A 15,373-nucleotide genomic window follows, 5' to 3' on the forward strand; every position below is an offset into this window, starting at 1 on the left:
ATCCTTTATTTATCTTTTTTTAAAATATAAACATCTTGACTTTTATTTATTTTTGTTGTTGTTGTTTTCTTTATTAAGACATTTTCTGTTCATTTTACATACCAACCACAGATCCCCCTCTTCTCCCTCCTCCCGCCCCCCAGCCTTCCTCCCCAACTCACCCCCCATCCTCACCTCCTCCAAGGCAAAGTCTCCCATGAGGAGTCAGCAGAGCCTGCTACATTCAGCTGAGGCAGGTCCAAGCCCCTCCCCCTGTACCAAGGCTGTGTAAGGTATCCCACCATAGGTAGTGGGCTCCAAAAAGCCCGCCCATGCACCAGGGATGGATCCTGATCCCACTGCCTGGGGGCCCCCCAAACAGTTCAAGCTAAACAACTGCTGAGACATCCTTTAATCCCAGCACTCAGGAGGCAGAGGCAGGAGGATCTCTGTGAGTTCTCAGCCAGCCTGGTCTACAGAGTCCCAAGACAGCCAGAGCTGTTACACAGAGAAACCCTGTCTCGAAAAAGCAAAAACAAACAAACAAACAAAAAGAAATAAAAAAGAAAAGAAAAGGAAGCTGAGACAAGAAGATTGCCATGAGTTTGAGGTAGCCTGTGTTAGAATGAAATCCTATCTCAAAAACAAAACAACAATAACCACCACAACAAACCATGTAAAAGTGTACGAGTGGAGGCTATTTTGGATTGATCCCAGCTCTACGCGCGATGGGATAAACTCTGTAGTCCGGCCTTCCAACTTCCCACAACTCTTCTGTAGCCTTCTCTGAGTAATCTACACTCCTATTGGCTGGTTGAGCACGTACACCAGTGCTCCACACGTGGCAGTCTTGCCACAGTGAGAGCCTAGAGGGGATGTACAAAGAACGGAAGTAGACTAGCGCTCTGAGAGAGCAGCTGTGATAAGGCTTCTCCTGGGAGACTGAGAGCTAGACAGCAGGAAGCCTCACTCCTGGTACCACTTGGTGCTCAAGCTTGCTCAGACAACAAACCATGCACCGGCTAATTTCCAAATTTCGTGCCTTCTTTCGGAGGAAAGCGGACCCAGAGGAAGAGAGAGACCAGAAGCGGAGGCTCTTGCAAGGTACTGCACTATTTTTTTTCCCCCAAGAGACCTTCTCTTAGAGGTATGTCCCATCTCCATCTGGAGTCTGAAGAACTTAGAAAACTTCTCCATGGCTTACTCGCGCCATCTTTTTTTGTTTGTTTATTTGTTGTTGTTGTTTTTTAGAGACAGGGTTTCTCTGTGTAGTTTTGATGTCTGTCCTGGATCTCGCTCTGTAGCCCAGGCTGGCCTCGAACTCACAGAGATCCACCTGGCTCTGCCTCCCGAGTGCTGGGATTAAAGGCGTGCGCCACCGCCGCCCGGTTTTGTAGCGCCATCTTGTTGCAGTGGGGCATCCCCATCCGTGCCCTCCTCCGCCACCTGCTGGATAGCCTTGCATAGATTCACTCTAGAACTTTCCTGCCCAAAGGAATGACAAAAGGCAAAGAGAAAATAATGACAAATAAAGGCAAAATAATGGGGACTACAGAGAGTAGTTAAGAGCATTTTTGGTTTTTAGATGACCTGGGTTCAGTTCCCAGCACCCACATTGCTGCTCACAACTGCCTGTAACTCTAGTTCTCTGGGTTCCAAAGTCCTCTGTCCTCCGAGGGCATGCGGTACACATTCATACACTCAGGTCAGGCACGTGTGTGTTCACACGTGTGCAAACACACACACACACACACACACACACACACACACACTTTTTCTTTTAAAAAAATTTAAAATAAGCCGGGCGGTGGTGGCGCACACCTTTAATCCCAGCACTTGGGAGACAGAGGCAGGTGGATCTCCTTGATCCACCCTGGCCTACATAGCGAGTTCCAGGACAGGCAGGGCTGTTACACAGAGAAACCCTGTCTTGAAAAACCAGAAAAAAAAAAAAAAACCAACCAAACAAAAATCTTTAAAATAGAAAGGACAGAGGCGGGTGAGGGGTGAGAAGCCATTTTAGTATACCTGAGGAGCTATTGGCAATTGATAGTTGCTGGGGGAGGGAGAGCCAGCTTTCTCTAAGGGTGTGACCACTGACAGGTCGAGCACACTCCAAGGCAGGCACTAGACCAAAGAGTGTTTGGGCAACACAGGTTGGACTTGATGGCCTAAAAAGAAACACAGGGAGAGACTACTATACTATATTGGGTGACTGGGGAGGTGGGGTGAATCTGGGAGGAATTGGAGCAAGTGGGCTGTGTCAATAGGATCCAAATATATTGTAGGAAATTCCTAAAGAATTAATTCAATAAGTTTTCGAAACAGGGTCTCTCTGTTTGTAGTTTTGGTGCCTGTCCTGGAACTCGCTTTGGAGACCAAGCTGGCCTTGAACTCACAGAGATCCGCCTGCCTCTGCCTCCCGAGTGCTGGGATTAAAGGAGTGTGCCACCACCGCCCAGCTTGGGTTTATTGGGTGTTTTTTGTTTGTTTGTTTGTTTGTTTGTTTTGTTTTTCAAGACAGGGTTTCTCTGTGTAACAGTCCTGCTGTCCTGGAACTTACTCTATAGGCTGGCCTCGAACTCAGAGACCCTCCCAAGTGCTGGGATTAAAGGCGTGCACCACCACTGCCTGGCTAATTAAATAATTTTTAAACAAAGGGCAGAGTTAGGAAGTGAGAGAAAGGGTGGAGGTAGGAGAGAGGAGGTGTCTGTGTCTCGTTTTTTTTTTTGTTTTTTTTTTTTGGAACTTTAAAAAAATTTCTAGATTATATCTTCCTATGTAAGTCAGGTTACCATCCATCGACTCACTATTTTTCCTGCTTTAGTTTACTGTAGGTTACAGGAAAATTCCTTTTGTATTTACCATAGTAGTGGATCTTCTACTTTGGTGGTGATTTTATTTTATCCTAAAAACTTATCTTTTTTTTCTTTTCTTTCTCTCTCTCTCTCTCTCTCTCTCTCTCTTTCTCTCTCTCTCTCTGTGTGTGTGTGTGTGTGTGTGTGTGTGTGTGTACAGTTATGCAACAGCACAAGTCAGAAGGTCAGAGGACAACTTGTAGGAGTCAGTTCTCTCCTGCCATTTTGAAGGATCAAGGAATCCAATCCAGGTATCAGGCCTGGGAGCAAGCAACTCTACCCAATGAGCCATTTTGCCAGCCCGTTGATTTTGTCTCTTAACTGAGCACGTGTTTGTATCTATTAACCATCTTTCTGTTACTGTGATAAAATGACTGAGACAAATTAACTTGGAGGAAGAAAGGCTTCTTGGGGCTCACACTTTCAGAGTGTTCCGTCAGTAGGTACTTGACTGTGTTTCTGGAATTCTGGCAAGACAGAACATCCTGGTGGGAAGATGTAGTAGAACAGAGTTATTCAACTCAGGACAGACAGGAAGGAGAGAAAAAGATAAATTTCATAACAAAGCCCTTCATCCCCCCAATTCACCGAGGTATATGAATTCATAAATAGAATTACTCAGCAAATGAGGTCATGGCATTCCTAATCCAAAGGCTTCACTTTTGAACACTGCTCCCTGGGGATCAAGCCATTTTTGTTTTTGTTCTTTGAGACAGTGTTGCTCTGTGTGACCATGGCTGTCCTGCAACTTACTCTATAGACCAGGCTGGCCTCGAACTCAAAGAGATCCACCAGTCTCTGCCTCCCGAGTGCTGGGATTAAAAGCATGCACCTCCACAATCTTGCAGGGATCAAGCTTTTAATACATTAGTTTATAGATGACATTTAAAACCAACCTATAATAGGAACCAAGCAAATGAATCATATATCTGTGACCAATAAGAAGATAGGAATCAAAGTTTACTTGCTCACTTTGTATCCCTAAATGCATGCCCTGGATTCTGCCACTGATTACTTCTACAATGGATTATTTTAAGGGTATGTATTTCATTAGTGAGAGTTCAGTAAATAGTTTGAAATGACTGGGGTGAATGGCATCCCTCCTCTGAATTATATCAATTCTAATTAATTGTATCAATTCTAACTAACTATAATTTATGTTCAAAGACTCTGGCTTTTTTTTTCAAGACAGGGTTTCTCTGTGTAGTTTTAGAGCCTATCCTGGAACTCACTCTGTAGACCAGGCTGGCCTTGAACTCACAGAGATCTGCCTGCCTCTGCCTCCTGAGTGCTGGGATTAAGGCATGTGCCACCATTGCCTGGCCAAAGACTCTGGCTTTAAGGCCTGAAAATATCATCACTCTTCACAAACATCCTCACAAAAGAAGCTCTAGTATTATCATGTCCATGATACAGACAAGTCAGGTAGGCAAGTAGCAAAGAGTGCCTATCTAGTTTGTGGCCCAGCAGAACTCATACCCTGATACCCAGATTGAACAAACAAAAGAAAACACACACACACAACCTCCATGCAACCAGGATGTAAACCTAGCCACTCTCCCTCCAGAATCTTGCATATTTAACCATTGCTTACTAACCTAATTCCTATTGTTGTGCCCCTGTCTCGAGACCCCTCCCCCCCCCCAGCAAGAGCATCACAGAGCCGATACCTGATGCAAAACACACAGGGGGTTATTGATAACAAGCAAGTCTGGGCTTGGTCTGTGTCCAACAGTCAACATAGCAGGTGGAGGAGGACAGCCCTGAGCTCTCAGAGTGAGGGGTTTTTAAAGGGAAAAACTGCAAACAGGGTGGTACAAGTTTTTGCATCATGTGATTGGGTGAGGGTGTGTAACCTTTGAATTTACTGGCTGGGGGTTACAGTTATCATTTTGGGCAGGCCTGGACAAGTCCCAGGCTCTGTCCTTGAGCTGCCATGGAGGCTGGCTGGCCTTGCACATTCACATTGACCCATGCACGTAGCTCTAAGTTGATGAGGGGTCCCAGACAGTAAACAATTGGCTGAACCTTGAGCGGTCAGAGTACGTGCAGAAAGGGAGCTACTGCAAGGACTAAGTCTTTTGTTCATGGCCTTCCCAGAAACTGCTTGCTCAAGTCTCAGGAAACTGAAATTGAGGCCTGATCTCTGAGAGAAGACTGACAGCCTGTTATGGTGTCTGTTTGGTCCTTTCATTATCTTAAATCAGAATCACTTTACTTCTAGACTTTGATGGTTGTTATCACAACTTTCTTTGGTAGGGCTTATTTGTAGTATGTGTTTGTGCTTGAGAATAATTTACACATATGTATTTTTTTTCTTTACTCATCATTTAGATGACACACAAACCATGCAGGGAGTTGCGACAGGATCCTGCAGTGACTATGGTTGCATTCACGAGCGCATCCTCTTCAATGCTGGTGTCATGCCAGGCAATGAACCTCTGCAAGTTAAACCAAAGGTTCCTGCACTTACGGAAGTAGACCAAATCACTCACGGATCTAATGCAATCACAGTAAGAGTTGTACATTCTGGGTACTTTCTTATTTCTGAGTTCTTTCACACTGGCTTCTATTTAGTCAGCCCCTCTTTAATAGGCATGTTGCTGTGGATGGAAGCTGGTCTAACTTAGAGGATTGTATAGGATATCTGTTATATTTTTGTATTAGTATTTTTTAGAAAAGTATAAATTGCATTATCTATTCCTCAGTATTTAACAATGACTATTAGAATGTATATTGTTGTGTAACTTTTTCCTATAATGCAAATAATGGATATGTGCTATTTAATAAGTAGTTACTATGTGAAAAGACATGTACTTTAATCATTTTTTTTAAAATAGCTTTATTGAAGCATAATTTACCATGGAGTTCTCCAAGTTTCAAACATTTTCAGATTTCCAGAATCTGTATCAAGCTCCCCAGTTCAGATACTTATCACTTCAACCTGTGTATTTGAATTAAGCTTATTGTTATTAGTGTACTCATTGATACCATCAGCGGTGGGGTGTGAGACTCCCTATTTGTCAGGTTTGGCAAGAGTGAAAGTATTGTCAGTCCTTGCCATTTCTAGCCATCTAAGAAGTGAAAAGCCAGCCAGGCTTCCACATGTAGTAGGGCTGCCTGTTAGTTGGAGACAGGGCACTGAGAGGTCAGAGGGTGCACTGGATTACCCATGTAGTATGCGAGCCTGTTGCTTCGTTTATGGATAAAACAGAATAACTAACTAACCATGATGAAGTTGGTATTGACAGCTGGAGATGGAAGTTACATAGAGGGAGAAACTGGGGTTTTCAAAACTGGAAACATGAAAACGAATTTATATGAATCAAATTTCATTCATTTATTTCCCCCAAGACCAAATTTAATTAAGAAGGCCCCATAAATCAGGAACACCACAATTTCAGTTATGCCTGTAGCTACATTTGGAGTATGAAAACGCCATTAAATCTTTAAACCTCACTAAAGCGCCATCGACTTCCATGAGAGTAAGAAGCAGGGCCGTGGGTCACTCTGAGAAGTGCTTGCTGCATAACATGAAGACTTGAGCCAGCACCCAGTTAAAAGCTGGCTGCTGCAGCATGACCTTTAGTCCCAGTGCCAAAGAGCAGAGACAGGAGAGTTCCTGGAGCCTGCTGGCCAGCCAGTCTAGGCAGTCATGGCATTCTGGTTTGGTGAGAGAGGCTATGTTGAAAAATAAGGTAGAGAACAATTGAAAAAGATCCCAGTGTGGGCCTCCGACTTCCACACATACAGGCATGAACATCTCCCAGCCACCGCTTCCCCAAACACACACACACACACACACACACACACACACACACACACACACACGCGCACACACACACACACACACACACACACACACACACACTTCACAAGGACAGGATAAATCAACAGTTTCTCCTTCTAGACCGTCACATTTGAGCATGGATTCAGTCAATAAGACTAGGCACAAGGGGTGTGGAAAGCTGGGAGGAGCGGAGGGAGGGAAGGCTGTGGTCGGGATGTATTGCATGAGAGAAGAATAAATAAAAATTAAAACAATTAAAAAGGAAACAATAAATAAGGAAACTGAGGAAAAAGTCATTTGCAAAAAAAACAGCATATGGATCTCTTAAACAATGCAAACACATTATGTCCCACAGACCAAATCAGTTCAGGTACAAGTTCATGCCAAGTAGTCTCCTTAATTTTCCCAGTTCATTCCATGCCTCAGGGAACTCTTCAAGAGGCAGGACAAATCCAGCTGGGTGCATTCTGGCCAATCTGCAGCATAAACTGTTGCCCCAGGATGGAGAGCAGCTTGAGCTTTGGGTGAAGCCCGAGGCTGGGGGTCAGAGGGGCAGGGATGAGTGAGGAGTAGGGCAGGACCTGACCTGGATCAGGCAACAATAAAGCCCATGACCACTAGATGCTCATAGCGTGGGCCAGCAGCTACAGGAGCTCTCACTGGAAAATTTTGAGCATGAAATTCTGCTCCTGAGTGCTAATCCTACATGTATATATTAGGCAAATAGGTAGTGTATTAGATTATAAATTGTATGTCCAACTGTGTGGAATGGAGCCACTAAAGTATGGCACTTCCTTTTTGTGGGATGTCATGTTATCTTTTAAAAAGTTAAAGCAAACTGACTTATTTGTGTTCATTTGGTTATATATTTATTACATATGTGTAATATTACATTTTCCTTTAAAATAGTGTATAAGTAAATAATCTGGAACAATGTAGGTATGAGTGTTATAGTCTAGGGAAGAAAGTTACAGACCACTACACATGTAAAGCCACATGGGAGTCCTTTAGTAGCTGACAATGGAGAGCAGACTCTTGCCATAAAGAACTCTTGGCCCTGAAGCTCAGGGGTACAGAGTTTATAAAGGCAAAAAACCACAGTGATACCCTTGTCAGGTATAGGTCAGGGGGACCTTATTATATTAGTTTTGGTTATGCATTAAATAGATATTTTAGTTATACATCCAGGCTATGGTGAAGGTCATAGAAAGTCCCTAATGTGTGGCCAAGATTGATGTGACTATTCAGGTAATTAGGGATTGAAAATGGCCTGAGCAGACACAAAATGGAGTCAGGGCAAGATGTTGTTATCTTGGTCACTTCATGAGAACATGGCCAGTGGTTATTGCATAGGAAACCAATTTCGGAATTATGTATAATTTTCTTGCTTTTCTATTTTTTACATATTATGCTGAACATATCTTATTTTTGTAATGAGAAAAACAAAACATCAGGTAAAGATGATTATAATCCTAAGAAATGAGAATTTAGATACCCTCCCTGTAGCCCCAAGCAGTTGCACGCATGCCCCACCACCGCCCAGCTCTGCTATGGCTTGCTATTAGCTCTGACCCCTAGACAACTTTATTTATTAACATACAAATAAAATCACATTTCAGTACAAATAAAATACCACCATACCTCCCCCCCCTTTATTTTACTTTAGATACAGTCCTAACTTAACTGTGACTTTTAGACCCTCCAGCCTTGGTTGTTTTCTTCCCTCTCATGGGAAAGTCAGCCTGACCCTGCCTAGCTTCCAAGATCACATGAGACTGATAGTATTTAAGGTGGTATATACCTCTAGATTTATTTTCTCAAATTTATCTTGACATTCTTTTGTCTCCTTAGATGCTCTGTTCTGGAATCTTAGCGTTGATTTCCCTCCTTTTTCTGTATTGATGCTGGCTTATCAATTGCAGTCAATGTGGCATACCAATGCAAGATGCTAATGATAAGAGAAGCTAAGATTGACTAGTGAAAATGTGTGGCAACTCTATTTTCTTCTCAGTTTTCCTAATCTGCTCTAAAACTGCAGTAAAAATGATACAAAGCTCAAGCATTATTCCATCAGCACAAGCCAATTTATGTGCCAGTTGTCTATGATCATTATTTGAATTATTGAATAGATTTTTAGGGTAGAATTCAAATTTTTTAACTTCAGTTTGTTTGAAGTAACCATTTTTATTTTATTTATTTGTTTATTTACTATTTTCCAGGTGGATGCTTACTGTGATGGCCATGGTGATGACCTGTCAGCATCTCACATGACAGTGTCACTTGACTGTATCACCTCTCTAATAGATGATGCTGACCATATTAATCACGAACTATCTTTCTCTTTAGACATTGTCTGTAAAGGTACACTTCACTTTTTTTTGTTTTTTGTTTGTTTTTTGTTTTTCAAGACAGGGTTTCTCTGTGTAGCTTTGCGCCTTTCCTGGAACTCACTCTGTAGACCAGGCTGGCCTCGAACTCACAGAGATCTGCCTGCCTCTTCCTCCCGAGTGCTGGGATTAAAGGCATGTGCCACCACCGCCCAGTACAATTCACATTTTTATTTATTTACTTATTTTCTGGTTCTTTTGAGACAGGATTTCTCTGTGTAGCCTGGCTGTCCTGGAACTTGCTCTGTAGACCAGGCTGGTCTTGAACCCACAGAGATCTGCCTGCCTCTGCCTCCTGAGTTCTGGGATTAAAAGCATACACCATCATCCAGCTCGTATATTTAAATTTAAAATTAGGTGTCACTCATTTGAAGTATTATGAGTTGGACTAAGGAATATCTTCAAATTTGGAACATGCTAATTTGACAAGAGGATTTTTGTATTACATCTACGACTGCAGTACACTTGGATCTTTGAATGTATTGAACTCAGAGCCCTGTGCTTGTTAGGCAAGATCTGTACTACTGAGCTATGTTCTCAATCCGATACTTGGCTCTTATCAGTGGCACTTCAGTATTTGAAGTGGAGAGATCTACCTTTGTGAAATAGAGTTAGTCATATTAGCAGACTTTTTTGGGGTAAGAAAGACAGTGGCTAAAAAGAAGTTTTGCTGATCACTAGCACTGGAAACAAATCTTAAAGGTCCCAGCCAGTCATATATAAAATTATTATAATAAATGCTATTAAATGAATACTATGAAACCCAGTGAAAATGGCAAACAGTTCCTTATTATTATTGTTATTATTATTATTGTGTGTTGCTAGAAATCAAATCACATGCTAAGTAAGCTACAGCCTCAATTTCTTTAATGAGACACTAAAAGAAGAAAAATCATGTTGTTTTGCCCTATACTGAGGAATGAATATGTTCTTTCCTTCCTGTTCGTTAGACAGAGATTTCACTACCTCACTTTATTTTAGTACTGTTTTTTCTTTTAAATGTTATATATGTTAGTGTTATGCCTGAGTGTATGTATATACCACTGCTTGAATGCCTGGTTCCTACAGAGGCCCTGGAGCTGGAGTTACAGGCAGCTGTAGCCTCCATGAGGTTGCTGAACACTGAACCCAGGTCCCCTGCAAGAACAGCAAGTACAGCCGGGTGTTGGTGGCACACGCCTTTAAACTCATCACTTGGGAGGCAGAGGCAGGCAGGTCTCTGTGAGTTCAAAGCCAGCCTGGTCTACAGAGAGAGTTCCAGGACAACCAAGGTTACACAGAGAAACCCTTTGTTTAAAAAAAAAGGAAAGAAATGAAAGAAAACAGCTCTTACCTTTTACAAAAATTGTTCTATTTTTATTTATTGTGTATGTGTGTATGTGTGTGTGTGGGGGGCACCTGCAGAGAGACCAGAGGAGAGCACAGATAAGCCACAGGTGGCTGTGGGTACTGGCAGCTGAACCTGAGTCCCTTGCAACAGCAGTAAAATCTCTGGACCATCTGTCCCGCCCTGGGGTTCTAAATGTTAAAAATGTACTTTATACGCAATAGAAACTGTGTCAGAGATAACTTCACAGTAAATGGTGAAATGTCATATTCCCCAAATAAGATGCCCCTCTAACTTGATTTTCTCCCATGACTGTTACAGATTTTGAACCTTATAAGGGTGACCTGGTAGAAATTGAGTTTTCTGAGCAGCGAGACACACAGAGCAGAAAGGCCATCTTGATGAAGCCTCTGAAACACCTTCATGTAAATGAGGTAGTTCATGTGCTGTACTTCCTTTGTGTCTGCTTAGCTTTCATTTAGTGATCATTTTTGCTGCTCAGGATTATGTTACAAGTGTTAGGAAACCTAAAATAATAGCTTTACCAAAATGAGCTTCTTTTCTTATTAAAAATGCTGTAATTCTGAATGGAAATGAGGGGAATGTAGTACATATGATGAAAATTGAAGTTTATATGGTTTATCTGGGAGGCATCAAAATGTGGTAAGAGCAACAAAACAAAAAAAAACAATGATGAGGTTTCTTGGAATTGTTAAGAAAATGAGTGGAGCGTCACTTAAACCCCTCAGTGGTATGTGGGTATGATATGGGTAGTAAAAACTGAAAACCAGTTGGCTTATACTCATTTTGTACCATAAGAAAAATGAAGGAATGTGCTTCTAATGCAACTGACACAGTAGAGGAAAAATGATAGTCTACTTAGCAACACATTCCTTTCTCACTCTTTGTTTTTCAAACAGTCGGCCTTAACTGGAAGTGAACAGTCATTGTGGGTAATATTTAAAACAAAATTCTCTCAGCAGAGACCTGGTGCTCATCCTCAGGGACTGCTTTCATTGGCCTGAGGTTGGATCTGGACAGGGGTGTGCTTACACAGCACCTAGATGTTGCTATTGTGTAACGTAGGGTGGGAATCTGTGGTGGGGTGAAGGGGTCTGCTGGCTAGAGCCAGAGAGAAAAGGGGCAGAGTCTGTGACCATGATTTCTCCACTCATTGCTGCCGTTTCTCATCCCAGGTTTGCGTTACCAGAGTAGACGGAAGAACTGGGGTGCTGGAAGACACCATCTTTTTCACCTTGGATTCTCTTAAACTTCCTTCTGGATATGTGCCTCAACCAGATGATATTGTCAATGTGGTCGCTGTGCAGAGCATTCAGTCTCAGTATTTGTGGAGAGCAGTCATAATGGCCCCAGTACAAGGAGCATAGGAACCCAGCCTTTTGTATTTCTTCTTCAGGGTTGTTTCTGTGTGCAGCGAAGGGCCTGCTTTAACGCAATAGTTTGAATTAGCCAAAATGTATATTAAATATGTTTTTACTTGGAAACACCCTGGTAATTTTGTTGGAAGTATGGACTCACTTTAGGAAGGTGCCTGATCTATTCAGAGACATACCCAAACTGGCTTTTGTGTACAGCAAAGGAACAACACTTCATATTAGGTTAAATTCTGTCTTCCATGGTCAGGAATGTCTTATGTGCTGCTAGTGGCCTTGTTTGTCCTTTGAGTAACATGCAGAGGGAGGCCAGCAAGTGAATGTGTGTAATTTAAAGACACAGATGCCTTCAATTCTGGTTCCCCTTATGCTGTGTACAATGTTTACTTTTCCCGTAGCATTTTTCATTTCCCACTGCCTACTCAGTTTGTTAAATTTAACACCAATCTAATAGAGCCCGTCCTTCCATGTTAGAATGCTAGATTCATACATACAGGGTTTTTGCTTATCCATTAGCTTCTCAGCCAGTGTCTGATAGTTGGGGCAGACCACATATTATTAACTTTAATAATAAATGAGTTGTCTGAGCAGCAATACTTTTTACCTGTGGTTAACTTGCTGTTCAGTCTCTAGGAATGAAATTGTTATGTATGCTATTAGTTGTTTACTTGCTGGTTTTTTTGAAACAAAAACATTGCTGTATGGGGTGTGAATCAGCTTCCATGATCTCCTTTGTGGGAGAGGTGCAGTCTATCCACAGACAGGAACTGGAACAAATCCAAAGCACCATGAAGGAAGGGGACATGGCTTACTCAAGCTAGAGGCTGCTTCTAAGATTCCACTGGTCTAACCCCGTGAGATTACTCGGTTTTTCTTAGCATGTACCCAGGTGACTGTACTATTCGGAAGCATGTATCAATGTGAGGTATCACTGGAAAGTACTGGTGAGCTCTAACACTGTCCTAAGAGTTCACATTCTACCATATGCCACTGGCCCTGAATAAGTTTGATTATGAATTTGCCTTACATTTCTAGTAGGCACTCTGTTGTGTGATAATCTTTTTGTACACTGTAAAGATGTGTCTCTGCCTAAAGCACCTTCTGATTGGTTTAATAAAAAGCTGAACAGCCAATATCTAGGCAGGAGAAGATACGCAGGACTTCCTGGTAGAGAGAGAAAATCGGAGGAGGAATCTAGGTGCTCAGATATTGCTAGCAGACTTGGAGTAAGTTGGATATGCCAACCTGAGGAAAGGTAAAGAGCCACATGACAGAATGTAGATTAAAAAAATGGGTTAATTAAATTATAAGAGCTAGGTGAAACAAGCCTAAACTCAAGGCCAAATTTTCATAATTAATATGAAGTCTCTGTGTCATTATTTGTAAGCTAGCAGTCCCAAGGAGAAACTACTACTACTATAGCACTCCCCACGGCCCTGTGGATTTTACTCCACTTTACAGTTAAGACCACAGGAGTGAACTGGTTCATCTAAATTCTTAGTAACTATGTGTTAGGTATCAGACAGTGACCTAGGCATTGGAATAAAATCAAAAGCACCCATGTCCAAGTTTTAATGGAACCTGACTCATGTCACTTGTCTCTTTTGTTTCTGACCCCAGGAGCCATAATATAGGAGAGGAAGGCAAGTGGAAGCTCCAAAAGCTCCAGGTCCCTGTGATTGTCATTTTTAAGCAACCCTACACCTTGTAGAAATCACAGTGAAGTGATGTGGTCCCTGGTAGGTCAAGCATGTCCCAATGAATGGCCCTACACCCAGGAGTATATGGGCTGCACAAATTGGGTCGAACTGGTTATTTAAAAAAGAGAGAGTATGAAGTTGAGGGGGATATGGGGATGGGGATGAATCTGAGAGAAGTGAGGGGAAGGAGTGGTGGTGAGCTTAATCAAAATACACTGTAGGAAATTCTCAAATAATTAGTAAAAATATTTTAAGTGTTATGGTGAAAACAATCATATTATGCCCCCTTGGTGGAATGAGTTTTGTTCTTCTGTACAGGCTGGAAATTTGTGTATCCCATTTATTACATTAATGAATGAGTGTTCTATTTGGCTTTAAGCTATTCATACCAAGGTACTTTCACCTATATCCTGAACCAGTATAATGTACTACATAATATGTGTCCCTTTATTTAGCTACTCCCTAAATTGCTCTTTTGGATGGTTTGGAGATTTAAGACTGAATTTTTGGCTACACAGATAACAACTGGCCATTTACATTGCGGCAATATCATTAACCTGGCTTTTTTTGTTTGTTTGTTTGTTTGTTTGTTTTTGGAGACAGGGTTTCTCTGTGTAGCTTTGCGCCTTTCCTGGAACTCGCTTTGGAGACCAGGCTGGCCTCGAACTCACAGAGATCCGCCTGCCTCTGCCTCCCGAGTGCTGAGATTAAAGGCGTGCGCCACCGCCACCCAGCTAACCTGGCTTTTTAAAAGTTGGCATTTAAGAAAACACAAAGGAGCCAGGCGGTGGTGGTGCACACCCTTAATCCCAGCACTTGGGAGGCAGAGACAGGCGGATCTCTATGAGTTTGAGGCCAGCCTGGTCTACAGAGCCAAGGCTGTTACACAGAGAAATCCTGTCTTGAAAAACAAAAGCAAAATACTTTAAAAAAAAAGAAAACACAGAGGAAAAGAGGAAGGTGGGCTTACTGAAGAAAGAGTATTTTCAAAGACATGAACTACCATATGCCATAGTCAGTTGATAAATTAGGGAGAGTAACAAGCATGTACTTTATATATGCATAGTGAAGAATGATAATATACCTTAAGAAGAAAAACACACTTACGTGAATTAAGTACACAAAAAACACTCTGAAGAACTTATTTGGCTTCTGTAACTATTAGTAAAACTTGAGAAAAAGACTCCTCTGAAATTTGATAAGATTCCTATTTCATGAGGGAAATACAGCAGTGAAAAATGAGGCAGGAAAATAGGGTCAGACACACATGACTGTGAGTCATAAGGAGATTACAGTAACTGAAAAAAATAACATCCCTTTGACTGCCCCAAGGATTGTACAAAACCCTTCCAGCAAAGAACATTAATCACCTAAACAGCCAACAAAGAATCCACCCTTTCAGAGAACCTTTACTTTCCATTTTGTAGTAAAAAGCACCTGGACACAAAATGGGGCTCTTGAGCCACACACTTATTCAGGTCCATTTCTGTTCCGTGCAGCATATTTTATGTCTTTATTGTACTTCTAATAAGTCCAGACTTTAATTATTACTACCATGTGTCTCGCTCAAATCTTTATTAGAGATGAAAAGAGCCTGGCCTTTTTGTCATGGGTGATCCGAGAGATTCCCTCCAGTAACAAGAGGGAGACAAGACATTGGATGGATCCCAGTACCACAGAAAAAAGGAATTAAACTGCCCTCTTAATCTAATTATGTACTAATGGTGAAAGACTAATTTATTCCTATATAGACTATACTAGTTTAGAAAAGGATAATGTGTGTGTGTGTGTGTGTGTGTGTGTGTGTGTGTGTTTTAAGTTGGAGAACATTCACTTTAAGATGAAGATGGGAGCCGGGCAGTGGTGGCGCACACCTTTAATCCCAGCACTTGGGAGGCAGAGGAAGGCGGATCTCTGTGAGTTCGAGGCCAGCCTGGT

The 15,373-nt window shown here is 42.0% G+C and overlaps 1 protein-coding gene across 1 annotated transcript; it reads left to right on the forward strand.

Annotated features, from left to right (window-relative positions):
- Positions 1 to 807: 807 nt before the first annotated feature.
- Positions 808 to 13,986, forward strand: LOC131899397 (cancer/testis antigen 55-like). Its single transcript, XM_059250837.1, has 5 exons — positions 808 to 1,083; positions 5,172 to 5,350; positions 8,847 to 8,988; positions 10,663 to 10,775; positions 11,538 to 13,986. The coding sequence occupies exons 1-5, from the start codon at positions 993 to 995 to the stop codon at positions 11,727 to 11,729; spliced, it is 717 nt and encodes a 238-aa protein (XP_059106820.1). The 5' UTR covers positions 808 to 992; the 3' UTR covers positions 11,730 to 13,986.
- Positions 13,987 to 15,373: the final 1,387 nt, after the last annotated feature.

This window comes from Peromyscus eremicus, chromosome X (assembly GCF_949786415.1).
Source record: "Peromyscus eremicus chromosome X, PerEre_H2_v1, whole genome shotgun sequence".
Lineage (NCBI taxonomy): Eukaryota > Metazoa > Chordata > Mammalia > Rodentia > Cricetidae > Peromyscus > Peromyscus eremicus.

Excerpts from the sequence above, each read along its gene's own strand:
- LOC131899397 (XM_059250837.1), top strand. The coding sequence starts at position 993 with ATGCACCGGCTAATTTCCAAATTTCGTGCCTTCTTTCGGAGGAAAGCG. Across the intron at positions 5,351-8,846 it reads ACGGATCTAATGCAATCACA|GTGGATGCTTACTGTGATGG; the intron begins GTAAGAGTTGTA and ends ACTATTTTCCAG. Across the intron at positions 10,776-11,537 it reads AACACCTTCATGTAAATGAG|GTTTGCGTTACCAGAGTAGA; the intron begins GTAGTTCATGTG and ends TTCTCATCCCAG.